This window comes from Pantherophis guttatus, chromosome 9, assembly GCF_059756535.1.
Source record: "Pantherophis guttatus breed Tessera chromosome 9, ASM5975653v1, whole genome shotgun sequence".
Taxonomy (NCBI): domain Eukaryota; kingdom Metazoa; phylum Chordata; class Lepidosauria; order Squamata; family Colubridae; genus Pantherophis; species Pantherophis guttatus.
In genome coordinates this window covers 7,275,741-7,299,669 of record NC_142071.1, presented here as the reverse complement: position 1 = coordinate 7,299,669, position 23,929 = coordinate 7,275,741, and the positions used below count along the sequence as shown (strand labels likewise).

Here is a 23,929-nt window from a genome sequence, read left to right as displayed (position 1 = left end):
TCCATTTCATTATTTTTGTTTTACAGCAATCTTTCTTCTCTTTCTCTTCTCTTTCCTCTCCCTCCCTCCCTTCTTTTATCCTTCCTACCTTCTTCTTCCCTCCTCTCCTACTCCTTTATCTTCTTTATCTTTATCTTTATTTGATTTATATACCGCCCTACTCCCGAAGGACTCAGGGCGGTGAACAGCCAAAACAGTAAAAATACATAAATACAAAATTTAAAAACAGAATAAAATCAAATTAGACAATTTGGCCCAGACACATTAAAACACCCAAATCATTTAAAAACTGATTAAAATTTACATAATTAAAAAAGAGGGAAAAGATTAGGCCAGGCCCGCCTGATGGAATAAAAAAGTAGTGAGAGCGCGGCGGAAGGTGCGCAGATCCGGGATCCTCCGTATCTCCGGGGGTAGCTCATTCCAGATAGTAGGTGCCCCCACAGAGAAGTCTCTCCCCCTAGGTGCTGCCAAGCAACATTGTTTGGCCGACGGCACCCGGAGGAGCCCCTCTCTATGAGAGCGTACCGGCCGGTGGGAGGCTATTGGTGGTAGTAGGCGGTCTCGTAGGTAACCAGGTCCTAAGCCATGGAGCGCTCTAAAGGTGGTAACCAAAACCTTGAAGCGCACCCGGAAGACCACCGGGAGCCAGTGCAGCTCGCGCAGGAGCTCTACTCCTTCTCTACTTCCCCTTCCTTTCTCCCCCTCCTCCTTTCTTCCTCCCTAGCTACCTTCTCTCCTACTCTTATTTCCCCTCCCTTTCTTCCTCTCCTCTTCCCTTTCTTCTATTCCTCTCTCTCCTTCTCCCTTCCTTCCATCTCCCCACACCTTCTTCCATCTCTCTCTATTGCTGTATTCATTTTCAATTTAGTACTTTTTACTATGATGTCCAGGCATCCCCGATTTTTATTGAATATATTTTTCAAAATTCCCATATATTTTTTTAAGCTTCATCTTTTCTGTTGATTGCATGCCGGCACGGAGAAACGGTGGATTGGGTGAAATCCAACTTCCGTTGAAAACTTTGATTTCCAGTTATTCTATAATAAGCATTTTAAACACTTTTGCCCTTCGGAGGTATTGCGTTTATAAATGGGAAGAGAAGAATTCCACAGCCCTGAGGTCATGAAATAGAAACCCGGCCTTGCTGGGTGGCAGAGAAGTACATAAACCTTCTCTGGAATTAGTTCCCTTTTTAGCTACTTATTGGTGCAGCAAAGAGCATTTTTTCCGAGACTGCTCAGTCCTCTCCAATAAAAGCCAATAAGAGCCCGTTGGGATTGGCTCTGCTGGAAGTTTCACGTAGGCAGGAATATGGAAATACTTCACTTTTGTGACTCATCCCCACTCATAGTTTCAGCACTCCATGCTGTTCTCCCAAGCAAAACACAGGAGTCTTAGAAAATCATGGATTAAATTTTTCTACCTTTAGCGAGACGAAACCACAAGTGTGAAGGTGTTCTGTCCCTGTACCACACACGCACCCCCACAGACGGCCCGGAGTTAATAAGCCACACGACAAAACTCTTTGAAGATAAAGGTGGCAGCAACCCAGTGGCTAGCTGCCAATTCAGACTTTACTCACACAAAACAAAGATTAGACTGCAAGCATTCCGATAAAACAGGCAGAGTTTCAACAATACAAGGATTAATCCAAATGCAGTCTGATAAAGCAGGCAAAGTCCAGTAACGCAGAGATCATGGATTATTTCCAGTTTTTGCTCGTCACAAACTGAACCGGCCACCACACCCACATTTATACCCTGTGGGGTGTGGTCCAGTGACTCAGCTAATCTCTGGCACTCCTTCCCCTCTGCTGTGCATGCTTCTCCCTGTGCCTCTGCCGAGGATCCAGCCAGCACTTATCTTCTTCGTCGCTGTCCACCTGTGGCTGCGGGGACATGCTTGGCTCTGAGCCTATCGTTTGGCCTTCGGTGTCCTCCGGAGGCATTGCCAGAGAGGAGGGTCCTGGAGAGGGAGGCCTTGCCAACTCCTCTCCCTCACTCTCAGAGTCTGCATCTGTCGATAGCCCAGGCTCAGGCAACGGAGCCACAACAGAAAGGTGGGGAGCTGGGACCCTCAAAGGCTGCTAAGCAACAACTCCCAAGATAGTTGTGGCAACTGAAGTCCTGATTCAACAAGTGGAACGGTTAGCCCTCTGGACTCTGAATCCAGCAATCCAAATTTTCATCGCTGCAAGCTTTCGAGAAGAGACTGGACTGCCATTTGTCAGAAATGGTGTAAATTCTCCTGCTTGGGTGGGTGGGGGTTGGACTAGATAACCCACAAGGAGGAGTGAAATGCTCCCGGATCGGACCAGATCGCTCAGTCTGGTAGCCAATCTTCGCTGTTGGTTCGGCAATCCGGTAGCGATGGTGGAGTGAAGCTCCAACCACCCGCCTGGGTGTCATTACTTCCTGGTTTTAACCAGGAAGTAATATGATTTTTACCTTCTGCACATGCTCAGAAGGTTTTACGCATGTGCAGAAGGTCTGTGCATGCATATGACACGCGTGCATGCTTCCGAACCAGTAAGGAAGGTAAGTAGATTTCATCCCTGCTTGCAACTCCGTTAATCTGTTCATTTGTTGAATCTTTGGAGAACCACGATTTTCTGTCCAGCATTACCGGAAAGAAATCGATTGATTTTAGCGCACAAGTTTGGATGAATCCATCTGTGATATTTGGTCCTTCTAGATTTATTGATTTATGCATTTATGTCACCTGATTCTTAACGACTCACAATAAGCAAAGGCGTTACAATAAAACGTAAAGGGGGAAAAAAATGTCGAAGTGAAGGTTGGGTTGAGAGGAAGTGATTTGTTCGAAGACGTCTAGTGACTTCTATGAAGCGCTATGCCAGAAATACTGTGCAGCTTTTCACAACTCTACTTTAAAGGGAGTTTGTGGGTTGGTTGGTTGGTTGGTTTAAAGCAGGGGTGTCAAACTCAATTTCATTGAGGGCCACATCAGGGTTGTGTTTTACCTCAGGGGACCAGGGGGGAGTGGCCAGGGGGAGTGGTCAGCTTGATGTCACTCAGCTCACCTGGGGTCTGTTTTCAGCCACAACAGCCTCCTGCAGCCCTCTGCCAGTTAAAACAGAGCTCAGGGAGGCCATGGACGGCCCACTTGGGCTCCATTTTCAGCCGTGAGGGTCTCCTGAAGCCCTCTGCCAGCAAAAACGGAGCCCGTGCAGCCCCCCCGAGCTCCGTTTTCACTGGCAGAGGGTTGCAGGAGTCTATCACGGTCGAAAATGGAGCCTCTGAGGGCCTCATGTGGCCCTCCCGAACTCCGTTTTTGCTGGCAGAGGCACTGCGGGCCAGATCTAAGCACCCCACAGGCCGGCTTTGGCCCCCGGGCCTTGAGTTTGACACCCCTGGTTTAAAGGATTATTTCCCCCCCTCTGGCCTTTATATATTCCAGCAGCCTATGCCTAAAACAGAAACTCTTATCTTCCTTACATTCCTTAGAACACAAACATCAAAGTAGAAGATGTCCGAATACGGGCCGTCTTTTCAGCGTCTCGCAAACGCATCCCTGTAACGGAGGGTTACGTGGAGGTCAAAGAAGGGGGTACTTGGAAACAGATCTGCGACAAAAACTGGACCAACAAAAATTCCCGTGTTGTCTGCGGCATGTTCGGCTTTCCGGCAGAGAAGAAATACAACGTCAGAGCCTACAAGTAAGAGGCAGTTTTCTAAGGGATGGTTACAGGGGTGGGATTCAAATTTTTTTACTACCGGTTCTCTGGGCGTGGCATGGTGCCTGTGGTGTGGCTTGGTGGACATGGCAAAGGAAGGATACTGCAAAATCTCCATTCCCACCCCACTCCAGGGGAAGGATACTGCAAAATCTCCATTCCCACCCCACTCCAGGGGAAGGATACTGCAAAATCCCCATTTCCTCCCCATTCCAGGGGAAGGATACTGTAAAATCTCCATTTCCTCCCAACTCCAGGGGAAGGATACTGTAAAATCTCCATTCCCACCCCATTCCAGGGGAAGGATACTGTAAAATCTCCATTTCCTCCCGACTCCAGGGGAAGATTACTGTAAAATCTCCATTTCTTCCCCACTCCAGGGGAAGGATACTGTAAAATCTCCATTCCCACCCCACTCCAGGGGAAGGTTATTGCAAAATCCCCATTTCCTCCCAATCAGCTGGGACTTGGGAGGCAGAGAATAGAAGGGAGCGGGGCCAGTCAGAATTTTTACTACCGGTTCTCCTAACTACTCAAAATTTCCGCTACCGGTTCTCCAGAACTGGCCAGAACCTGTTGAAACCCACCTCTGGATGGTTACATTCTTAAACTTCAAGAATACAATGCATATGCAGATCTATTTGGATCCAGCCCTTTCCAAACAGGAGTTGGAAAAATTCTGGTAGTTTCTGTGTGTTTTGTTGTCAACGTCTGAAGGGCTTCAACTCTTAATTTCCTTCATCGTTTTTGACAAAAAGAGGCCTTCGGACAGCTGTAAAGCATATTCTCTTGAGCAATATAATTTGAACAGTTTGTCCTGACCAAAGATGGAGGGAGGTCTGAAGGTACCAAGTCTCTGCTTTCCATGCTTGCTCTTCAAGTTTCCATGAAGGATTTTTTTTCCCCTCTAGTCTCCTCTCTTTGCAAGATTTCATTTTCCAAGTTTCAAATACTTCGTTAGTGAAAAATAATGCAATTAAAATGAAAAGAAAGAAGGAAGGTTTATGGAATGGAATTCTTAAAAACCGCATCACAGTGGATTTCTTAAGGCCATCCCGGGTTTTTATGTATAATATATTTACAAATCATTGGTGTGGAAGTGATTCCAGATGGCCAGGCGTGTTTTGTTTTACACGTGGGGGAGAAACAATCACGTGTCTACACCAATGTTCTGGCTTCCTTGGGATCTCTAGTCTCCACCCTGGTTATATCTCTACCTTCGGGTGAGCTGGTTGCTGCTTTACATGGAGTAGGATCGCCTGCTTAACTGCTCACTCAGAATAAATCTGGTTATCTGCTCTGTCAGTTGAATCACAACTGCCTGTCCTGAGGGAACGGTCTTCAGGCTTGGTGACTAAGTCTTTCCTCTCTTCAGTAGGGTCATTTCGGTCAGTCGAAAGTAGGAAAATGGCTACATCCTATCATTCGTGATTCATTTATCTCCTTTCCTTCAACCCAACAAATTCCTGGAGAAGCTTACAAGGAAAAGCAATTGCTTAAATGATCATCACCAACAATACAGTTAGAATTGCAGTATGTTAATGCCCACGCAGCCTCCTGCACCTCCCTGGGAGAAAAAAATGGACCGCCGGGGGTGGTGGTGGTACACCCCCTCCCCACCAGTGTCCCATTTTGGGCCTAGTAAGCCTGTTCTGACCTAGGCCTCCTGAGTCAGTAAAGCACACGAGTAGTCCCAAAAACCTCTTTTATTTTAACAGCTGTGAATTCTGTTCATTCACAGATGAGTCCCAAATAGTTGTCAAGAGTCCTTCGGGATAAGGCTGATAATCACTCACCTTTATCTCCCTTGACACGCTGCCAAAGACCTAATTGACAAAGCCACATGGAGTCCAGAATCAAACAGAGCTTCAGGCTTTAAGCTGAACTGAATGAACAAATGTTGCTTCCTGCAAAGGCCCATGTTCCTTTGCTCCTCTTTTAAGTCTTATGGGAGGGGCCAATCATCTCCAAGCCCTACTCCCGAGTCGTCCCTTTTGTTTTAACTGTTCTTGCCTTCTGGCAGCTCTGCCCATGCGCGCATTGGGAACAGGCTCCCCCTGTTTCTCTGCCTCGCTGATGTCTGACTCTGGAGGCTCCGGAGGCAGCACATCCCTCCCAGATGGCCCTTTCTCTGCCTTCAAAGCAGAGTCCTCGTCCGAGCCTTCCCCAGACTCCAGGACTGGCCCATGGTCCTCCCCAGCCTCCTCACTGTCCGACTCTGCTGCCAGCTCCACAGGCTGCTGGTGGACCACAACAAAGCCTCCCTGCAGCACCCTGGGAACAAAAGCAGGCCACTGGGGGGGAGACGTAGTCCCGCCCCCCCCCCCATTTTGGCCCTCCCTGCACTTACATTGGAGCCAAAACGGGGTGCGTGGGGACTTCCGGAAGGGGCGGGGCGGGGCCAGCCAGCAATTTAACAACTGGTTCAGCCAAAGTGGTGCAAACCGGTTGAATCCCACCTCTGCCGAAATCCTGTCACATAATTGCAATCCAATGTTTGCACTTCTGATAGTTGTATATGCATGACCGCCATTTGCAAACTTCTCTCTTGGCTTCACAAAAGCAAAGTCAATGGAGAAACTGTCAGGGAAGGTTGAGCATCAATCACTCCAGGAATCACTTAGACTTATTCTCCAGAGGAGTCTGGCCACATAGGATGAGATCTCAGAAATTTCATACTCAATAGCAAGTATGCACACATGCCTGCAGCACCGGTTCCACCCACGGGGGTCATCTCTGCACCCTTCTCCACCTGGTAGCAGCCATCTCCGGCTCCTCTGGGTTTGTGTAGTGCTATGGCAGCACATCTTCTTCACCGAACCGCAGCCCGCCCCACCATACTCACACAGTGGAACAGTGGCCATCGGTACACACTCCTCCATCTTCTCACACAGAGGGTCATGTTCAGTGGTAGGTTTCAAAAAAATTGTTACTACCGCTTCTGTGGCTTGGTGGGCGTGGCAGGTGAAGGATACTGTAAAATCTCCATTCCCTCCCCAATCCAGGGGAAGGTTACTGCAAAATCCCCATTTCCTCCCGATCAGCTGGGACTTGGGAGGCAGAGAATAGATGGGGGCGGAGCCAGCCAGAATTTTTTCTACCGGTTCTGCGAACTACTCAAAATTTCCGCTACCGGTTCTCCAGAACTGGTCAGAACCTGCTAAAACCCACCTCTGGTCATGTTGAGAAAGTCCAATTTAGACAAATGAAATTTTCACCCGGCCACCAGAAACAGCACGAAATCCTCTTAAATATTTCCAAAATGGGGAATTGCCTCTCAGCAACTGTTGCTAAGGGCAGAGTACACAACATTGTTTATGGTAAAAGCCCCAACTTGGCCTTCAGGGAATGATTCCAAAGAGATGATGGGGCCAGGGTAATGCTGAATTTGAAATCATTTAAATTACATTCAGCCCTTACTCTGTACATTAACTTGTCTGGGTTGCATTTAGTCATTTCCCCCTTCTGTCATAGTTACGGTTCTAATCTACTCCCGATAAGATCAAACACTTTTAAAGCATGCTTCATCCAAACTAATAAAAACAAAATTGTTTTACAAACTGTTTGGGAAAAGGAAGATCTTCAGAAAAAATTGAACTGCAGTTGTTAAATTAGTACTGGTTTTCCCCGTTGATTTTGTTCGTCAGAAGGTCGCCAAAGGTAACACATGACCACGAGGACATTGCAACCATCATAAATATAAATCAGTTGCCAAGTGGCCGGATTTTGATCACGTAACCACAGGGATGCTGCAACGGTCATAAGTGTGAAAAATGGTCATAAGCCACTTTTTTCAGTGCTGTTGGAACTTTGAACAGTCACTAAATCAGTGTTTCTCAAACTTGGTAGCTCGAAGATGGGTGGACTTCAACTCCCAGAATCCCCCAGCCAGCAGCGCTGGCTGGGGGATTCTGGGAGTTGAAGTCCACCCATCTTCAAGCTACCAAGGTTGAGAAACACTGCACTAAATGAACTGTTGTAAGTCAAGGATTGCTTATATTGCATTAATGTAGTGAAGTGGTTAGAATGCAGTATTGCAGGCTAATTCTCCTGCCTGCCAGCAGTTCGATTCTCACCGGCTCAAAGTTGACTCAGCCTTCCATCCAGGGGTGGGTTCTACTTACCTTTACCACCGGTTCACAACGGGAGAGTGTGTGCGCTTCTGCGCATGTGCAGATCGTCAATTATGACATCCGGGTGGGTGGGCGGAGCCTCTCGCCACTTTTACTACCAGTTCTAAAGAACTGGACAGAACCGGGAGCAACCCACCACTGCTTCCATCCTTCCGAGGTGGGTCAAATGAGGACCCAGATTTTTCGGGGGCAAGAGGCTGACTCTGTTAACCGCTTAGAGAGGGCTGGAAAGCACTCTGAACTGGTATATAAGTCCAAGTGCTATTGCTATCCTTCCTTCCTTCCTTCCTTCCTTCCTTCCTTCCTTCCTTCCTCCCTCCCTCCCTCCCTCCCTCCCTCCCTCCCTCCCTCTCTTGTTCCCTTTCTCATTCTTCTTTCTGGTGGCGCAGTGGTTAGAATGCAGTATTGCAGGCTGACTCTGCTTACTGCCAGCAGTTCGATCCTGACTGGTTCAAAGTTGACTCAGCCTTCCATCCTTCCGAGGTGGGTCAAATGAGGACCCAGATTTTTGGGGGGCAAGAGGCTGACTCTGTTAACCGTTTAGAGAGGGCTGGAAAGCACTGTGAACTGGTATATAAGTCCAAGTGCTATTGCTATCCTTCCTTCCTTCCTTCCTTCCTTCCTTCCTTCCTTCCTTCCTTCCTTCCTTCCTCCCTCCCTCCCTCCCTCCCTCCCTCTCTTGTTCCCTTTCTCATTCTTCTTTCTGGTGGCGCAGTGGTTAGAATGCAGTATTGCAGGCTAACTCTGCCCACTGCCAGGAGTTCGATCCTGACTGGTTCAAGGTTGACTCAGCCTTCCATCCTTCTGAGGTCAGTAAAATGAGGACCCAGATTGTTGGGGGCAAGAGGCTGACTCCGTAAAACATTTAGAGAGGGCTGGAAAGCACTGTGAAGCGGTGTATAAATCTTAAGTGCTATTACTATTGCTATTGTATAATCCCAGGGTTATGCACCAAACTTTTTATTCACTCCCAGGAAAGTTAAGGCCAAAACTTCCTTCAATAAGTTGACTTCTGGTGACTTCATGAACATGCTGTGAAGTTTTCTTCACTGCGTGATGACGTGGTTTGCCATCTCCATTTCCCAACCTATTTTTATTCCCCAGGCCATGCTACAGCTGTCAGATTTCCAGACCTGCCAATGTTTAGCCTTTTGAGATCAGCCAAGTTTGCTTAGTGATTGTCAGCTACTATAAACATGCATGCTTTGTTTCCTCTATTTTATGTATTGCTTGCAGAGTAACGTGGACTCAATCTTCTGTAGTTTTCCAGTTGCGTGTGGCAGAAGGTAGAGATAGTCACTGAAAGCAAAATAAGGACAACCAACACTTGCCCCTGCCCTGACCCTCCTTAGCAGCTGACCCAAAACGACTCAATTTCAAAACCCAGCAAAAGAATTTATCAGCTTCTTTCTGTTGCAACTCAACCCGTAGCATCTCCTTTTCTCCTTTAAAAAACTTACTCTTGTAGATTCATATACAGATAGTCCTTGACTTATAACAGTTCATTTACTGACCCTTTGAAGCAGTGGTGAAATCTAAAATTTATTACTACCGGTTCTGTGGGCGTGGCTTGGTGGGGGGAGTAATGTGACTGGGTGGGTGTGGCCATTTTTTTTTTTACTTTTAAAACCATTTTTTCTACAACCTTTTCAGCGAAGAGGTTGTAAAAAAATGCTTTCAAAAGGCTCTGATAATCCCAGCTGTGTTGCCTGATCATCAGAGGCTTTTTTTTCTTTTAAATGCCTCTGACGATCAGGCAATTCAGCTTGGATCGTTAGAGGCTTTTAAAAGAAAAAAAGCCTCTGACGATCAGGCAACTTAGCTTGGATCGTCAGAGGCTTTTAAAAGAAAAAAAGCCTCTAATGATCAGGCAACTCAGCTTGGATCGTCAGAGGCTTTTAAAAGAAAAAAAGCCTCTGATGATCAGGCAACTCAGCTTGGATCGTCAGAGGCTTTTAAAAGAAAAAAAGCCTCTGATGATCATGCAGGTCAGCTTGGATCGTCAGAGGCATTTAAAAGAAAAAAAGCCTCTGATGATCAAGCAACTCAGCTTGGATCGTCAGAGGCTTTTAAAAGAAAAAAAGCCTCTGATGATCATGCAGCTCAGCTGGGCAATGAGGGAGCAGGGATTTTTGCTACCGATTCTCTGAACCACCCGCCTCCATCACTACTGGATCGGGCGATCCAGTCCAAACCTGGAGCATTTCACCCCTGCTTTGAAGTTACAACTGCACTGAAAAAGGTAACTTATATGACTGTTTTTCATACTTAACGACCATTGCAGCATTCCCATGGTCACATGTTCAAAATCTGGATGATTGGCAACTGGCATGTATTTATGACGGTTGGAGTGCCCCGAGGGTCATGTGATGACCTTTTGCGACCTTTTGACAAGCAAAACTGATGGGGAGGTCAGATCCTCTTAATAACCGTGTTACTAACTTAACAAATGACTGCGATTCACTTAACAACTCTGGCAAGAAAGGTTATGAAATGGGGCAGAATTCAAAATAACAGAGTTGGAAGGGACCTTGGAGGTCTTCTAATCCACCCCCCTTGTCAAGCAGGAAACCCTATCCCATTTCAGACAAATGGTTGTCCAATCTCTTCTTTAAAAACTGAATTAAGTTAATTAATTAAAGCAATTAAGTCAGTGGCTAAGACACTGAGCTTGTCAATCAGAAAGATTCGGCAGTTCGAATCCCTAGTATAGGTCTCCTGCGTGAGAAGGGGGCTGGACTAGATGACCTCCAAGGTCCCTTCCAGCTCTGCTACTGTTATAATTCTACTTTCCTTAATGTTGGCACCTTCTGGATAAGTTGGACTACAACCTCTGTAATTCCAGTTAATCAACTCAACCACTGATAGTACTGGCTAAGAATAATAAAGCTTACAGCACAACACATTCGAAGAGGATAGGATAGGATAGGATAGGATAGGATAGGATAGGATAGGATAGGATAGGATAGGATAGGATAGGATAGGATAGGATAGGACAGGACAGTTGTAAGGGACCGTGGAGGTATTAGAATAGAATAACAAATTGGAAGGGAACTTGGAGGTCATCTAGTCCAACTCCCTGCCCAGGCAGGAAACCCTACACCATTTCAGACAAATGGTTATCCAACATCTTCTTAAAAACTTTCAATGTTGGAGCATTCACAACTTCTGGAGGCAAGTTGTTCCACTGTTTTCACTGTCAGGAAATTTCTCCTTAGTTCTAAGTTGCTTCTCTCCTTGATTAATTTCCACCCGTTGCTTCTTGTTCTACTCTCAGGTGCTTTGGAGAATAGTTTGACTCCCTCTTCTTTGTCTTCTAGTTCAACCCCCTTCTCAGGCAGGAAACCCTATCCCCTTTCAGACAAATGATTGTCCAATCTCTTCTTAAAAAGTTCCCATTGTTGGAGCATTCACAATTTCTGGAGGCAATTCGTTCCACCAATTCATTGTTCTCACTGTCAAGAAATTTCTCCTCCGTTCCAGGTCGCTTCTCTCCTTGATTCGTTGCCCTGATTCACTTAGCAACAGAAATGTTGGGTTGTAAGTCAAGAGCTACCTGTAGAGTCAAGGGAAGGAAAGCTTCCATTCACGTCTTCGCCAGTCACTTGGACCAAGTTCTTTTTACACGTGACTCCAGAGGCCCTGTTAATCTGTGTCTCATCCCTCTGGTCTCCTTCTATACAAATTACTCTCGCCATGGATGGGATCTTCCACTCACATTGTGGTTCTGCAGCTGAGGATCTCTTCCAATAAGCTGGCTTCATGCTTCTGTAGGCAGTCTAGGGGGAAAAAAAGGCAGATTTGCCTGCCAAGCCGAGAGTTTTCATTTTTTAAAAACTCTAACCACAGAATTTAGGTGCTGAGGTAACCCGTATGAAGCTGTAGAACCTCTTGTTGGGCGGTGAGGAAGAAATGAGTCACAGATGGGACCTTTTGCAAAAGCAAACAGTTTAGTTCATCCCAATCCTGGCTGCCAAATTTTGCTCTTTAGAATGCCGTTTAATTTCTGCTCGGCGGACAATTTATGTTAAAGGGGGAAGGAAAAAAATCGAGTTGGAAAATCTGGGGATTCGTTTTTGTGCTGTTTTCTTGAGCTCAGTCAACACTGCTGTTCTAGAAGCAGAAAAGGGTAAGAATGGCCTTCTTGGATAGACTTAAAAAAAATCCAGTGGTGGGATTCAATTTTTTTTACCACTGGTTCTGTGGGCGTGGTGTGGCTTGGTGGGTGTGGCTTGGTAGGCATGGCAGGGGAAGGATACTGCAAAATCCCTATTCCCTCCCCACTCCTGGGGGAAGGATATTGTGCAAAATCCCCATTCTCTCCCCACTCCAGGGGAAGGATACTGCAAAATCCCCATTCCCTCCCCACTCCTGGGGGAAGGACATTGTGCAAAATCCCCATTCCCTCCCTACTCCAGGGGAAGGATACTACAAAATCTCCATTCCCACCCCATTCCAGGGGAAGGATATTGTGCAAAATCCCCATTCCCTCCCCACTCCTGGGGGAAGGATAATGCAAAATCCCCATTCCGTCCTGGCGGAAGGATATTGTGCAAAATCCCCATTCCCTCCTCACTCCAGGGGAAGGATACCGCAAAATCCCCATTCCCTCCCCACTTCTAGGGGAAGGATACTGCAAAATCTCCATTCCCACCCCACTCCAGGGGAAGGATACTGCAAAATCTCCATTCCCACCCCACTCCAGGGGAAGGATACTGCAAAATCCCCATTTCCTCCCCGCTCCTGGGGGAAGGATATTGTGCAAAATCTCCATTCCCACCCCACCCCAGGGGAAGGATACTGCAAAATCCCCATTCCCTCCCCACTCTGGGGCCAGCCAGAGGTGGTATTTGCCGGTTCTCCAAACTACTCAAAATTTCCGCTACTGGTTCTCCAGAACCTGACAGAACCTGCTGGATTTCACCCCTGCTTAAATCCATTAATACCACCAGCTCTGAATTGCTGGTAGTCAAATACAGCTAGTCCTTGACTTACAACAATTTGTTTAGTGACTGTTCGGAGGTATAACAGCACTGAAAAAAGTGACTTATGATCATTTTTCATACTTATGACCGTTGCAGCATCCCCGTGGTCACATGATCAAAACTAGGACACTTCACAACAGGCCTGTATTTATGACCGGGGACGTGTGATCACTTCTTGCAACCTTTTGATAAGCCAAATCAATGGGGAAGCCAGATTCACTTAACAGCCGTGTTAGTAATTTAACAACTGCAATGATTCACTTAACAACTGGGGTAAGAAAGGTTGTAAAATGGGGCAAAACTCACTTAATAACTGTCTCTCTTAGCAACGGAAATTTGGGGCTCAATTGTGGTGGTAAGTCTACCAAGGACTACCAAGTGATCCAGGAGAGATTCAACCTGGAAATAAGGAGAAATTTCCTGACGGTGAGAACAATCAACCCATGGAACAGAAGTTGCCTTCAGAAGTTGTGGGAGCTTCATCCCTGGAAGCTTTCAAGAAGAGACTGGACTGCCATCTGTCAGAAATGGTGTAGGGTCTCCTTCTTGGGCAGGGGGTTGGACTAGATGACCCACAAGGTCCCTTCCAACTCTTAATCTGTTAAAAGAATGGGTAAGACCATGGCTTCCGTCATCCGTGGAAGTAAAAGGGGGACCTGGTTGGTCGAGAACGTAGTATTTTTCTGAGCATTTTTCCTAGAGTATTCTCTTTTAGCCTTCTGGGGATTGCGTTTCCTCAAATTTCCAGTTGGGATGGCCAGTTTGGGGGAAAATTCCCCCATGTTGACTGACTCCATACATTATGCTTAATCAGATCTCGGTTTAAAACACGGTAGTGTTTGCACACAACGCTAAGTGAAAAGCAAGCAAATTGTGCAATATTTTAGCACATTGTGAGAAAGCATTTTTTTTTTCTCCGTGATATTCAGAAGCATTCTGTTTCTGATTTAAGTTTTGGATCTGTCGTAGCTACTTGATTACCCATGAGCCAAGATTAAATATCTAAAGTAGAAGGGGCATGTGTGTTTCACTCATAGGTATCGTCGAGTGCCAGCATTACTTACAAGCTTGGACAAAAAAAATAAATAAAATTGACTCATTGACTACTTACAACTTGAAATTGAATAGGGTTTTTTTTTTTAAGCAAGACACAACTGGACCAGGAGTGAAATGCTCCCAGTTTGGACCCGATCGTCCGATCTGGTAGCGATGACGGCGGGTGGTTCGGAGAACTGGTAGCAAAAATCCCTACGCCCCACCTCCCATACCATGCCCAGTTGAGCCGCGGATCATCAGAGGCTTTTTTAAAAAACTTTTAAAAGCATTTTTTCTACAACCTCTTCCGACGAAAAAATGCTTTTAAAAGTTAAAAAAAAAAGCCTCTGATGATCGCGCAGCTCAGCTGGGATCGTCAGAGGCTTTTCAAAGCATTTTTTTCTGCAATTTCTTGGCAGAAGAGGTGGCAAAAAAAATGCTTTGAAAAGTCTCTGACGATCCCAGCTGAGTTGCCTGATCGGCAGAGGCTTTTCAAAGTATTAGAAAAAATGCTTTGAAAAGTAAAAAAAAAAAAAGTTGGCCACGCCCACCCAGTCACATTACCCTCACCACCACCAAGCCACGCCCACAGAACCGCTAGTAACGAATTTTACATTTCACCCCTGAACTGGACTAATTTAGAAGTTGCCCTTAACTTTCATAACCCTTCAATTCCATTTTGTATTGCTTTTTAATCATTTTTTTAAAATAAATCATTTATAAATTTTAAAGATCATTTAATATGGACAAAGAATTTATAGAAGTTTTACAGTTAACGTTCAGCATGCTCGTGAAAAGAAGCCAAAAGTTATTTCTTCTCCTTTTCTTATTTACTGACTCTCATCATTGCAGTTGCAATATGACTTTGCTAAAATGCTCCCTTTAAGTCAAGAATGGTCAGCTTTGTTGATGGTCTGTGGGAATGACCTTGGGAGGAGGAGAGGGACCAGAAGTTTAGGCAATGGACAGTGTGGGAAGAAACATCCATCTGGTTCAGTTCCAAGCTGGGAGAAAGACACTGGAAACATGAAGGCTGATTGGAAAGATGGTTTAATGATGAAGCAGAAGCACATGGATTCTGGGCAGCCGACCACATGGAGTTGAGAGTGTAGGGTTTTTTATACCTTCTCTTGGGCTTTGCACTTGAGCTTCCTGTTCCTGTGCAAGAACATGTACTCTATTGGCTGTTTAGGGGTTATGTAGGGGTCATAGCTGGCTCTATAGGTTGTCTGAGCTCCCAGGTTTGGTTGAAGTTTGCTGGGGGTGGTACAACTGAGATGATGCAATGAAGGAGCCTGTGTTCTTAAAGGGTGTTGGGCAATTCCTATTATGGGTTAATGGTTGGTTTGGATCTTGAGTGAGGGCTAATCCTACCATTCTGCCTTTGTTTCGAAATATCCTGTCTTGAATGGATTTCTGCCAGCAGTATTTGCTTTGCCTATGACTAGAGCTACCTAGATACTTGGCTTCTTTCAATAAGCTCTTTATCTCTTAAGTGCTGGCATCTGCTGAGGGCTATTAAGAAAGGTGGGGGTTGCTTTCTGTCTCCGAGACAATGTTTCTCCATTTCTCCTTAAGGGAAATATAATATTCTGCCTTTTCAATATTTCCTAAAATATTTCATTCTTCTAGGTAAGGGGTGGGTGCTAACTTTCTACAGCAGATAAGAGGCAGCTAACCTAGGGGTCTAGCAGATGTCTTAGAAGGACCCTTCTGATTTTCTTGGACTGTAAAGTTTTGTTGTTGTTGTTGTTAGTTGCAAAGTCGTGTCTGACCCATCGTGACCACATGGACAACGTTCCTCCAGGCCTTCCTGTCCTCTACCATCCCCTGGAGTCCATTTAAGATCACGCTGACTGCTTCAGTGACTCCATCCAGCCACCTCATTCTCTGCCGTCCCCTTCTTCTTTTGCCCTCAGTCTTTCCCAGCTCTTCTCCAGGGAGTCCTTCCTTCTCATTAGGTGGCCAAAGTATTTGAGTTTCCTCTTCAGGATCTGGCCTTCTAAAGAGCAGTCAGGGTTGATCTCCTCTAGGACTGACCAGTTGGATCGCCTTGCAGTCCAAGGGACTTGCAGGAGTCTTCTCCAGCACCAGAGTTCAAAGTCCTCCATTCTTTGGCGCTCAGCCTTCCTTATGGTCCAACTTTCACAGCCATCCATTGCAACTGGGAAAACCATCGCCTTGATTATACGCACTTTTGTTGGCAGGGTGATGTCTTTCTTTTGTTTTTTAGTATGCTACAGCTATGTTAGGGGTCTAGCAAATGTCTCAGAAGGACATGAGTTTCTTGGATTGTAAAGTTGGGGGAAGAAGTAGCATTTTTTTTTAAGATTTGCAAGAGTCTGTTAACGTAACCTTACAATAAAGGTAACATTAGTCATCATTATTGGTGCTTGCACTACCTCTAAGTCTGCCGACTTGTAATGTGGATGCTATATTTAATTCTTGGGATGATTTCAAAATCACCAAAGTGGATTTCATGTACCGGTTCGAAATTAAGACCATCTTATTTCCTCCCGTAACAAAATCATTGTTGATTTTGACACAGAGTAATCCATCGTGATTTATTCCCCTCTCTCGTGTCCAGGAATTTGTATGAAATATTGCCACACCGTATGCCACAGATATTACGGGCAAGGGCGTATGTGTTCCTTTCAAATGGTTCCTATTAATCTGTTCCCAAAGTTGTTGACAGCCTTTTGCTGAATTTCTCTTCCAGACATACTTGGAAGATCTGGCTTGTGTTCTCAGACTGGTTGGAAGGGCAAAGTTAATTTCTCTCTTTTCTTCCAATCTTATCTGAAGGACTTGGAAGCGGTGGAAGGAAAGGATTGCCTAAATTATCCGTAACGTGGCACAAAGGATTTCCTTTACCTCTTGAACGTAATCCTTGAGGGTCTTAGCAGTGAGGCCATAAAAGGTTCTGTTCGGAACTAGCAGATAAGCCAAAGGGATTGTTCCTCGGTTGATTTTTTTTCCCCTGTTGAAACAGACGGTGTGGGTCATTGGTTAATCTTAGAGGAGGGAGACTGTTCAAACTTCTATGCCACTGAAAAAAGTGACTTAGGACCAGGAGTGGGCTTCAAAAATTTTAGCAAGGGGTTCTCTGCCTGGTTGCTGGTTGGACATGGCCATGGTGGGTGTGGCCTAGTCGGCCTCCTGCACCACGGCGGGGTGTTTGTGTGTGTTTTTGCCCTCCCCAGGCTCCGGAGGCTTTTCTTGAGCCTCCAGGAGGGCAAAAACAGCCTTCCCAGGCTCCGGAGGCCTTCTGGAGGCCGGAAACGGGCCCATGTTCAGAGGATCCTGGGACATTGTAACCATCATAAATATGAGTCAGTCGCTAAGCATCCGATTTTTGACCATGTGACTATGTGGATGCTGCAACGGTCGTAAGTGTGAAACAAGTCACTTTTCTCAGTCCCGTTGCAACTCTGAACAGTCACTAAGTGAACAGGTCATAATCCAGACAGGTTTGTGTTCAGGAGTAATGAAAAGTAAGGGTAAGGAGAGCTAGTAATACCAAAGGTATTATTACGGAATGCAATGGATGCAAATTACATAATTCGTACCATTGACAACAATGTGGGCACGATGCCAAGTGCTTGTCTCATCCTTTTGTAGCTCTTGACATGTTACTCACAATCAAATAACCCTCAAATGGATATAAATCATATATTCCTGCTTTAAGATTATACAATTTTTTCCTTAAGGAATACTGAAAAGTAGAACTTGACTCCCTTAAATTTTTTATTTTGTTTATTTATATCCTGCCTTGATTGTTTTATAAATAACTCTAGTGATGACCATACTTAATGCTATTTCCTTCTCCTATTTTCCAATGGCAACAACCCTGTGAAGTGAATTGGTTCTGAGAGGGCGGGACTGGCCCAAATTCTCTGTTGTGGCTCCATTGCCTGGGCCTGGGCTATAGACAGATGCAGACTCTGAGAGTGAGGGAGAGGAGTTGGCAAGGCCTCCCTCTCCAGGATCCTCCTCTCTGGCAATGTCTCCGGAGGACACCGAAGGCCAAACGATAGGCCCAGAGCCAAGCACGTCCCCGCAGCCACAGGTGGACAGCAACGAAGGAGATAAGTGCTGGCTGGACCCTTGGCAGAGGCGCAGGGAGAAGCGTGCACAGCAGAGGGGAAGGTGTGCCAGAGATTAGCTGAGTCACTGGACCACACCCCACAGGGTATAAATGTGGGTGTGGTGGCCAGTTGAGTTTGTGATGAGCAAAAACTAGAAATAATCCATGATCTCTGAGTTACTGGACTTCTGCCTGCCTTGTCGGACTGCATTTGGACTAATCCTTGTATTGTGGAAACTTTGCCTGCTTTATCGGAATGCTTGCAGTCTAATCTTTGTTTTGTGTGAGTAAAGTCTGAATTGGCAGCTAGCCACTGGGTTGCTGCCAGCTTTATCTTCAAAGATTTTGTCGTGTGGCTTATTAACTCCGGACCGTCTGTGGGGGTGCGTGTGTGTGACGGGGACAGAACAATCCCCTGGTTTCTAATCTGGTGTCTTAACTAGACCAAACTCGCTTTCTTTGGCACTAGACCAAACTTTTGACTCATTGCAGACAAGGTGGGATTTTGATTAAATGGTAGATAAACTGAGTAGATTATTACTTTTTGCCTTTCCAGCCTGAGGGCAGAAAGTAAACATATTAACCAGATTAGTTTGCTGACTTCATTTGTACTGTTTCCTTTTATTCCATGATCTTTTGCAAACCAATTGGATATGAATAGACCATCCAAATAGCATGAACTGCCCTGATATCAAACACATGTAGGTCTTTCAAGAAATCATCCTTTCCTTCTTTTGACATATACTGCAATCTAAGAAAAGGCTACACAGGTTTTCAGATTATTATGCTCGGAATGGGACTGTTGTGACCGAGGCCCAAATAGTGATTACCAAACACAATTCAGTCCTGAACAAACTTATTTTATTAAAACAGCTGAGAATTAATTCATTCTCAGCTTAGTCCAAAACAAATTCTTCATAACCAGTCCGTCGGCCTTATCACCAACCTTTGATGTCTTTGGCAACCTGCCAAAGGCTTTTCTTGGCAAAAAAACCCCCCACAAAGTTCAAGAGACGCTGACAAGAAGCACTGGAATCAATGTTGCTTTTCTACAAAGAACCCAACAGCTCGTTGCTGCTCTTTTAAGCCTTATGGGAGGGGCCAATCATCTTCTGGCCTTACTCCTGAGTTGTCCTTTTTTCTTCAGCTGCTCTTGCCTTCTGGGAGCTCTTCACATGCGTGTACTAGGAACAGGCTCCTCCTGTTCCTCTGCCTCTCTGCTGTCCGCCTCTAGAGGCTCCGGAGTCCGCGCATCACTCCCAGATGGCCCTGGCCCCATCTCTGCCTCCGACGCAGTGCCCTCCTCTGAGCCTTCCCCAGACTCCAGGACTGGCTCATTGTCCTCCCCAGCCTCCTCACTGTCCGACTCCTCTGCCAGCTCCATAGGCTGCTGGCGGACCACAACAGGGACAACTCGCCACAGCCAACTCTCTGCGGTGCAACTCGCCAGGGCCAACCTGCCATGGGACAACTTATTGTGGGGCAATTCAACCATTCGGTGTAATTATTTAAACTAATTTAAAAATTGTTTTAAGTTTTGTCATTCACATTTCATTTTGTCCCTCCTTTGGCATCCTTTCTTTAATGATTCTATTCCATTATTTCTTCAATAGTAGTGTTAACCAGGGGTAAAATACAGCAGGTTCTGACAGGTTCTGGAGAACCGGTAGCGGAAATTTTGAGTAGTTTGGAGAACCGGTAGCAGAAATTTTGAGTAGTTCAGAGAACCAGCAAATACCACCCCTGGCTGGTCCAGACTAGGGTGGGAACAGAGATTTTGCAATATCCTTCCCCCAGGAGTGGAGAGGGAATGGGGATTTTGCAGTATTTTCCCCTTGGAGTGGGGTAGGAATGGAGATTTTGCAGTATCCTTCCCCTGCAATGCCCACCAAGCCACACCCACAGAACCAGTAGTAAAAAATTTGGATTTCACCACTGGTGTTAACTCTTGTCCTGTGGCAAGTTGGCCATGGTCAGTTGGCCATGGTGACTTGTCGTAGACCTTATTATGCTTGCCTGCTTGGTTGTGTGAACTCATTTGGCCTGGATGCGAGGATGTCCTGGCCTCCAGGTAAACAAACTGCTTCTGGTCAATGATAGGTCTTCTCCATTATTTCGGCAGCACAGTGGTTAGAGTGCAATATTGCAGACTACTTCTGCTGACTGCCTGCTGACTGCAATTTGGCAGTTCAAATCTCACCAGGCTCAAGGTTGACTCAGCCTTCCATCCTTCCGAGGTGGGTCAAATGAGGGCCCAGATTGTTGGGGGCAAGAGGCTGACTCTGTAAACCGCTTAGAGAGGGCTGTAAAGCACTGTGAAGTGGAATATAAGTCTAATGCTATTATTGCTATTTCCTTAGTGGCGGAATCTTAACAATTGTCGTATTCTTCTTTCTCTTCCAGGACATCAGCAAGCAGAAGAAATCATAAATACTGGGCTTATTCTGTGAATTGCAAAGGCACTGAGTCACATCTCTTTAGCTGCAAAATGGGTGATCGGATCATGACATTCGGTGGGAACATTACCTGTGAGAATGGGATGCCTGCAGTGGTAAGCTGCAGCCCTGGACTAGCGTTTACCCCAGGCAGCCACAGTGGCTTCGGCAAAGCTTTCCGTGCTCAGGTAAGTGGAAGAACTTCTCCTTGGTCTGATAGGGAACTTGAATTTGCTATGGCGCATATTGCTAGCGGTGAACCGTTCAAACAAACTTTAGGATCACTTCCAAGCTTGAGCACCTTGATATTAAGGAAACTGTAGCCCTGATTCCCTTTCACCATTTCATTGCATCAACCTGGATCCAATGCTTGACAATGCGTGTGAAGTATTCCTTATTTATCATATTCATTTCCCATCTTTTCTCCAAGAAGAGCAGCTACATTCATGGTTCTTCCTAATTTATCTTCTTAAAGACCTGCGAAATGAAGTTGATTGGAAGACATAAAATCACACCCAATGAGCTTCATGGCATAGTAGGGATTTGAACATAATGTTTTGTTGGAATACATGTTAGAATGTATTTTGTTTTGCAACAACTACAGAATTATTTTAGCCAATAGATGGCAGCATTTAGTGTGCATCTATGGTTATAATCTATGGTTTTTTTATGTTCTGAGGAGAGTTTCCTGTTTCCTGTTACCGTAATATAGTTGAGCAGTAAAGCACATGGTGACTGTACTCTTTGTTTGATCTGTGGTGCTTTATATGAAACAATTTCTAATATGTTAGATCTTAGCAAAACACTAACTGATCTTAGCAAGATGGTTTAACCCACTTTTCCACAACTTAAGTATCCTACAGTTCATTTCCCAAAATTTTCAGCAGTGGTGATGTTCATTCTAATTAGGGAAAACTGTTAGGATCATTAAATTAACCATGGTGCTTTATTTGTCTTTAGCAGATTGCTTTCTAAGTTATTCTTCTTGTGATTAAGGGTTGAGGTAGGGTGAAGGCCTCTCTCTGGTCAATCTGTTGAGACAGAGCAATGCAAGATGATATCACAACCAGAATCGCTCAAGCTTCTGAGTTGCTTCCAAGAAATTCTTGTGTTGATACCATAGTGTCTTCCTTCAATGCAAATATTGGCAGGATAGCAAATTTTAAAATTAAAATATTTGGTGAACATTTACCAATGTGAAAAGATTAGTATTTCTTGAGATTTCACATGTCTCACATGAGATCTCAAAAGATTTCAGACTAGGACACAATAGTCTTTGGTAGACTACACAGTAATGTTCCTCATCATAAAATTGCTCTGGTTAGTTAGTTCTCATTTGCTAACTTTGAGAATTGTAGGTTAGCTAGAGGTCTATGTGGCTGTGGCTGTCTTAGTATTGAAATCACAAACTTTTGCATTTCAAATACTCTTAGGAAAAGATGTTGAATGTGTTGGACACTGCATAGTGTCATTATAGCCTGAGTAAGTTTACTCAGCTCCAAAAGTGAGCAAAAATCTGCTCAGTCAGGGGCCAAATTCTATTGGGATAAAATATCCTAGCTAATCACGAATTCTTTGTCCATATATGGTCATTATTTACAGAATTGTGAACATAACTGGCTACAGTCCAGTGGTAGGATAAGGCACACATTAAGTTTGTACAAAATAGTATTCTTCACAATACTTTGTGTTGTATATCAATAGTAGGAACCCTGCTTCTTAATTTGCCTTTTTTGTGTATGAATTCCAGCAGTTTTATTGCTGGACCAGCCTTCCATCTCATAGAATGTAACCAATGTTCATTGAATGATAAGTTTGCATTTTCTCCTAAATAAGATTATCTTCTTCTCCTTCTCCTTCTCCTTCATCGTCTTCTCCTTCTCCTTCTCCTCCTCCTCCTCCTCCTCCTCCTCCTCCTCCTCCTCCTCCTTCTTCTTCTTCTTCTTCCTTTTCCTTCTTCTTCTTCTTCTTCTCCTTCTTCATCATCATCATCTTCTTCTTCTTCTTCTTCTCCTTCTTCTCCTCCTTCATCATCATCATCTTCTCCTCCTCCTCCTCCTTCATCGTCGTCGTCTTCTCCTTCTCCTTCTCCTTCATCATCTTCTCCTTCTCCTTCTCCTCTTCCTCCTCCTCCTCCTCCTCCTTCATCGTCTTCTTCTTCTTCTTCTTCTTCTTCTTCTTCTTCTTCTTCTTCTTCTTCTTCTTCTTCTTCATCTTCTTCTTCTCCTCCTCCTCCTCCTCCTCCTCCTCCTCCTTCTTCTTCTTTTCCTCCTCCTTCTCCTTCTCCTCCTCCTTCTCCTCCTCCTCCTCCTCCTTCTTTTTCCTCCTCCTCCTCCTCCTTTTTTTCCTCTCCCTCCTCTCCCTCCTCTTCTTCCCCTTCCCCTTCCCCTTCCCCATCCCTCTTCCTCCTCTGCCCAGGGAGATACAAAGCTATGGCTTTTCTAATGGCCTCAACCATTGTTAATTGATGTTGTTGTATTGTGTCTTTAATGTTGTATCTCCATGTTCTTCTGAGTCTGCCCCATGTTCTTTGACCTTCTCTTCTTTTTTTGCCTATGTCTTGAATAGTATGAAATTCCTAAATAAGATGACAGCATTAAAAAAAAAATATTGTGAAAATGTTTTGGGACTTAAATAGGAGACATTTAAAAGCCAGTCATAAACAGCTTTTCTCCCAATTCCACATAATTCATAGTGCTGAAAACATTCTCTCCCCTGCAGATTCTAATTTTCCGAAGTTCAGCATTCCAAGGCGTATATTTATATTTCCTGCTCCTCCTAAATAACAATATTTCCAAGGCACTGCCATCACTCTTAAAACGTTGCATTTATTTTTCAAGCACCGTTGCTCAGTTGCTCATATTTACCTGGAAAATGCTAAGAATTATATTCTGCAGAGCCTTGTTTACAAATCCTCCCTGCTTTAACTCAGGATGTTTAGGAGTTCCAGAACTGTCCAAGCTTCATTTATCGCTGGAAGGGGTGAAGCTCTTGGCAAAACGTTGCCTAATTCTCGTTCCAAATTCTTTTGTTCACGCCAGCTGACTGTTGCTTTGTGTTCTTCCAAAAAAGACAGCTTTCCTATTATGTAAACGATAATGTGGACAGTTGTGCCTTAGAATTCCTGAACTTTATGTAAGCGTGGATTTGTAGCTTATTAGCACGCCGTGACAGCAAAAGAAAGACGAGGAAAAACGGATTTGTTTTTAATGTAGATGGATAGTTGAGGCTGCCAACTGTTTCTGAATCAGCCCCGTTTTTTGGATGCCGCAGATCTCCTGCACTCATATTTTAAAAGCTGAAAATCGCCACATACGACTCCGTAAGTTGGTAACAAAAATAGCAATCACAGCATAGACTTCATGGTACCATTTCGGTTGGCCGGGTCTGGAATTGTAAACCAACTCAAAGGCTCCAGATTGAGACACTATATTAGATCCTGATTCTTATTATATAATGACTCTGTTATGCAATACAATTCTTTACCTGGAGACTCTTAATTCTTCCTACTAATAAGATTATTAATGTTATCAATTAGTTATTTTTTTTTTAAA

General features: G+C 44.9%; 1 protein-coding gene across 1 annotated transcript in view; it reads left to right on the top strand.

Moving 5' to 3' along the window:
• Window positions 1-23,929, top strand: part of LOXL2 (lysyl oxidase like 2) — a 119,291-nt gene that overhangs the window by 49,104 nt on the left and 46,258 nt on the right. Inside the window, exons 4-5 of the mRNA XM_060693494.2 lie at window positions 3,471-3,682; window positions 20,344-20,563. Coding sequence (XP_060549477.1) covers window positions 3,471-3,682; window positions 20,344-20,563 — 432 coding nt within the window. The remainder of the gene's footprint in view (window positions 1-3,470; window positions 3,683-20,343; window positions 20,564-23,929) is intronic.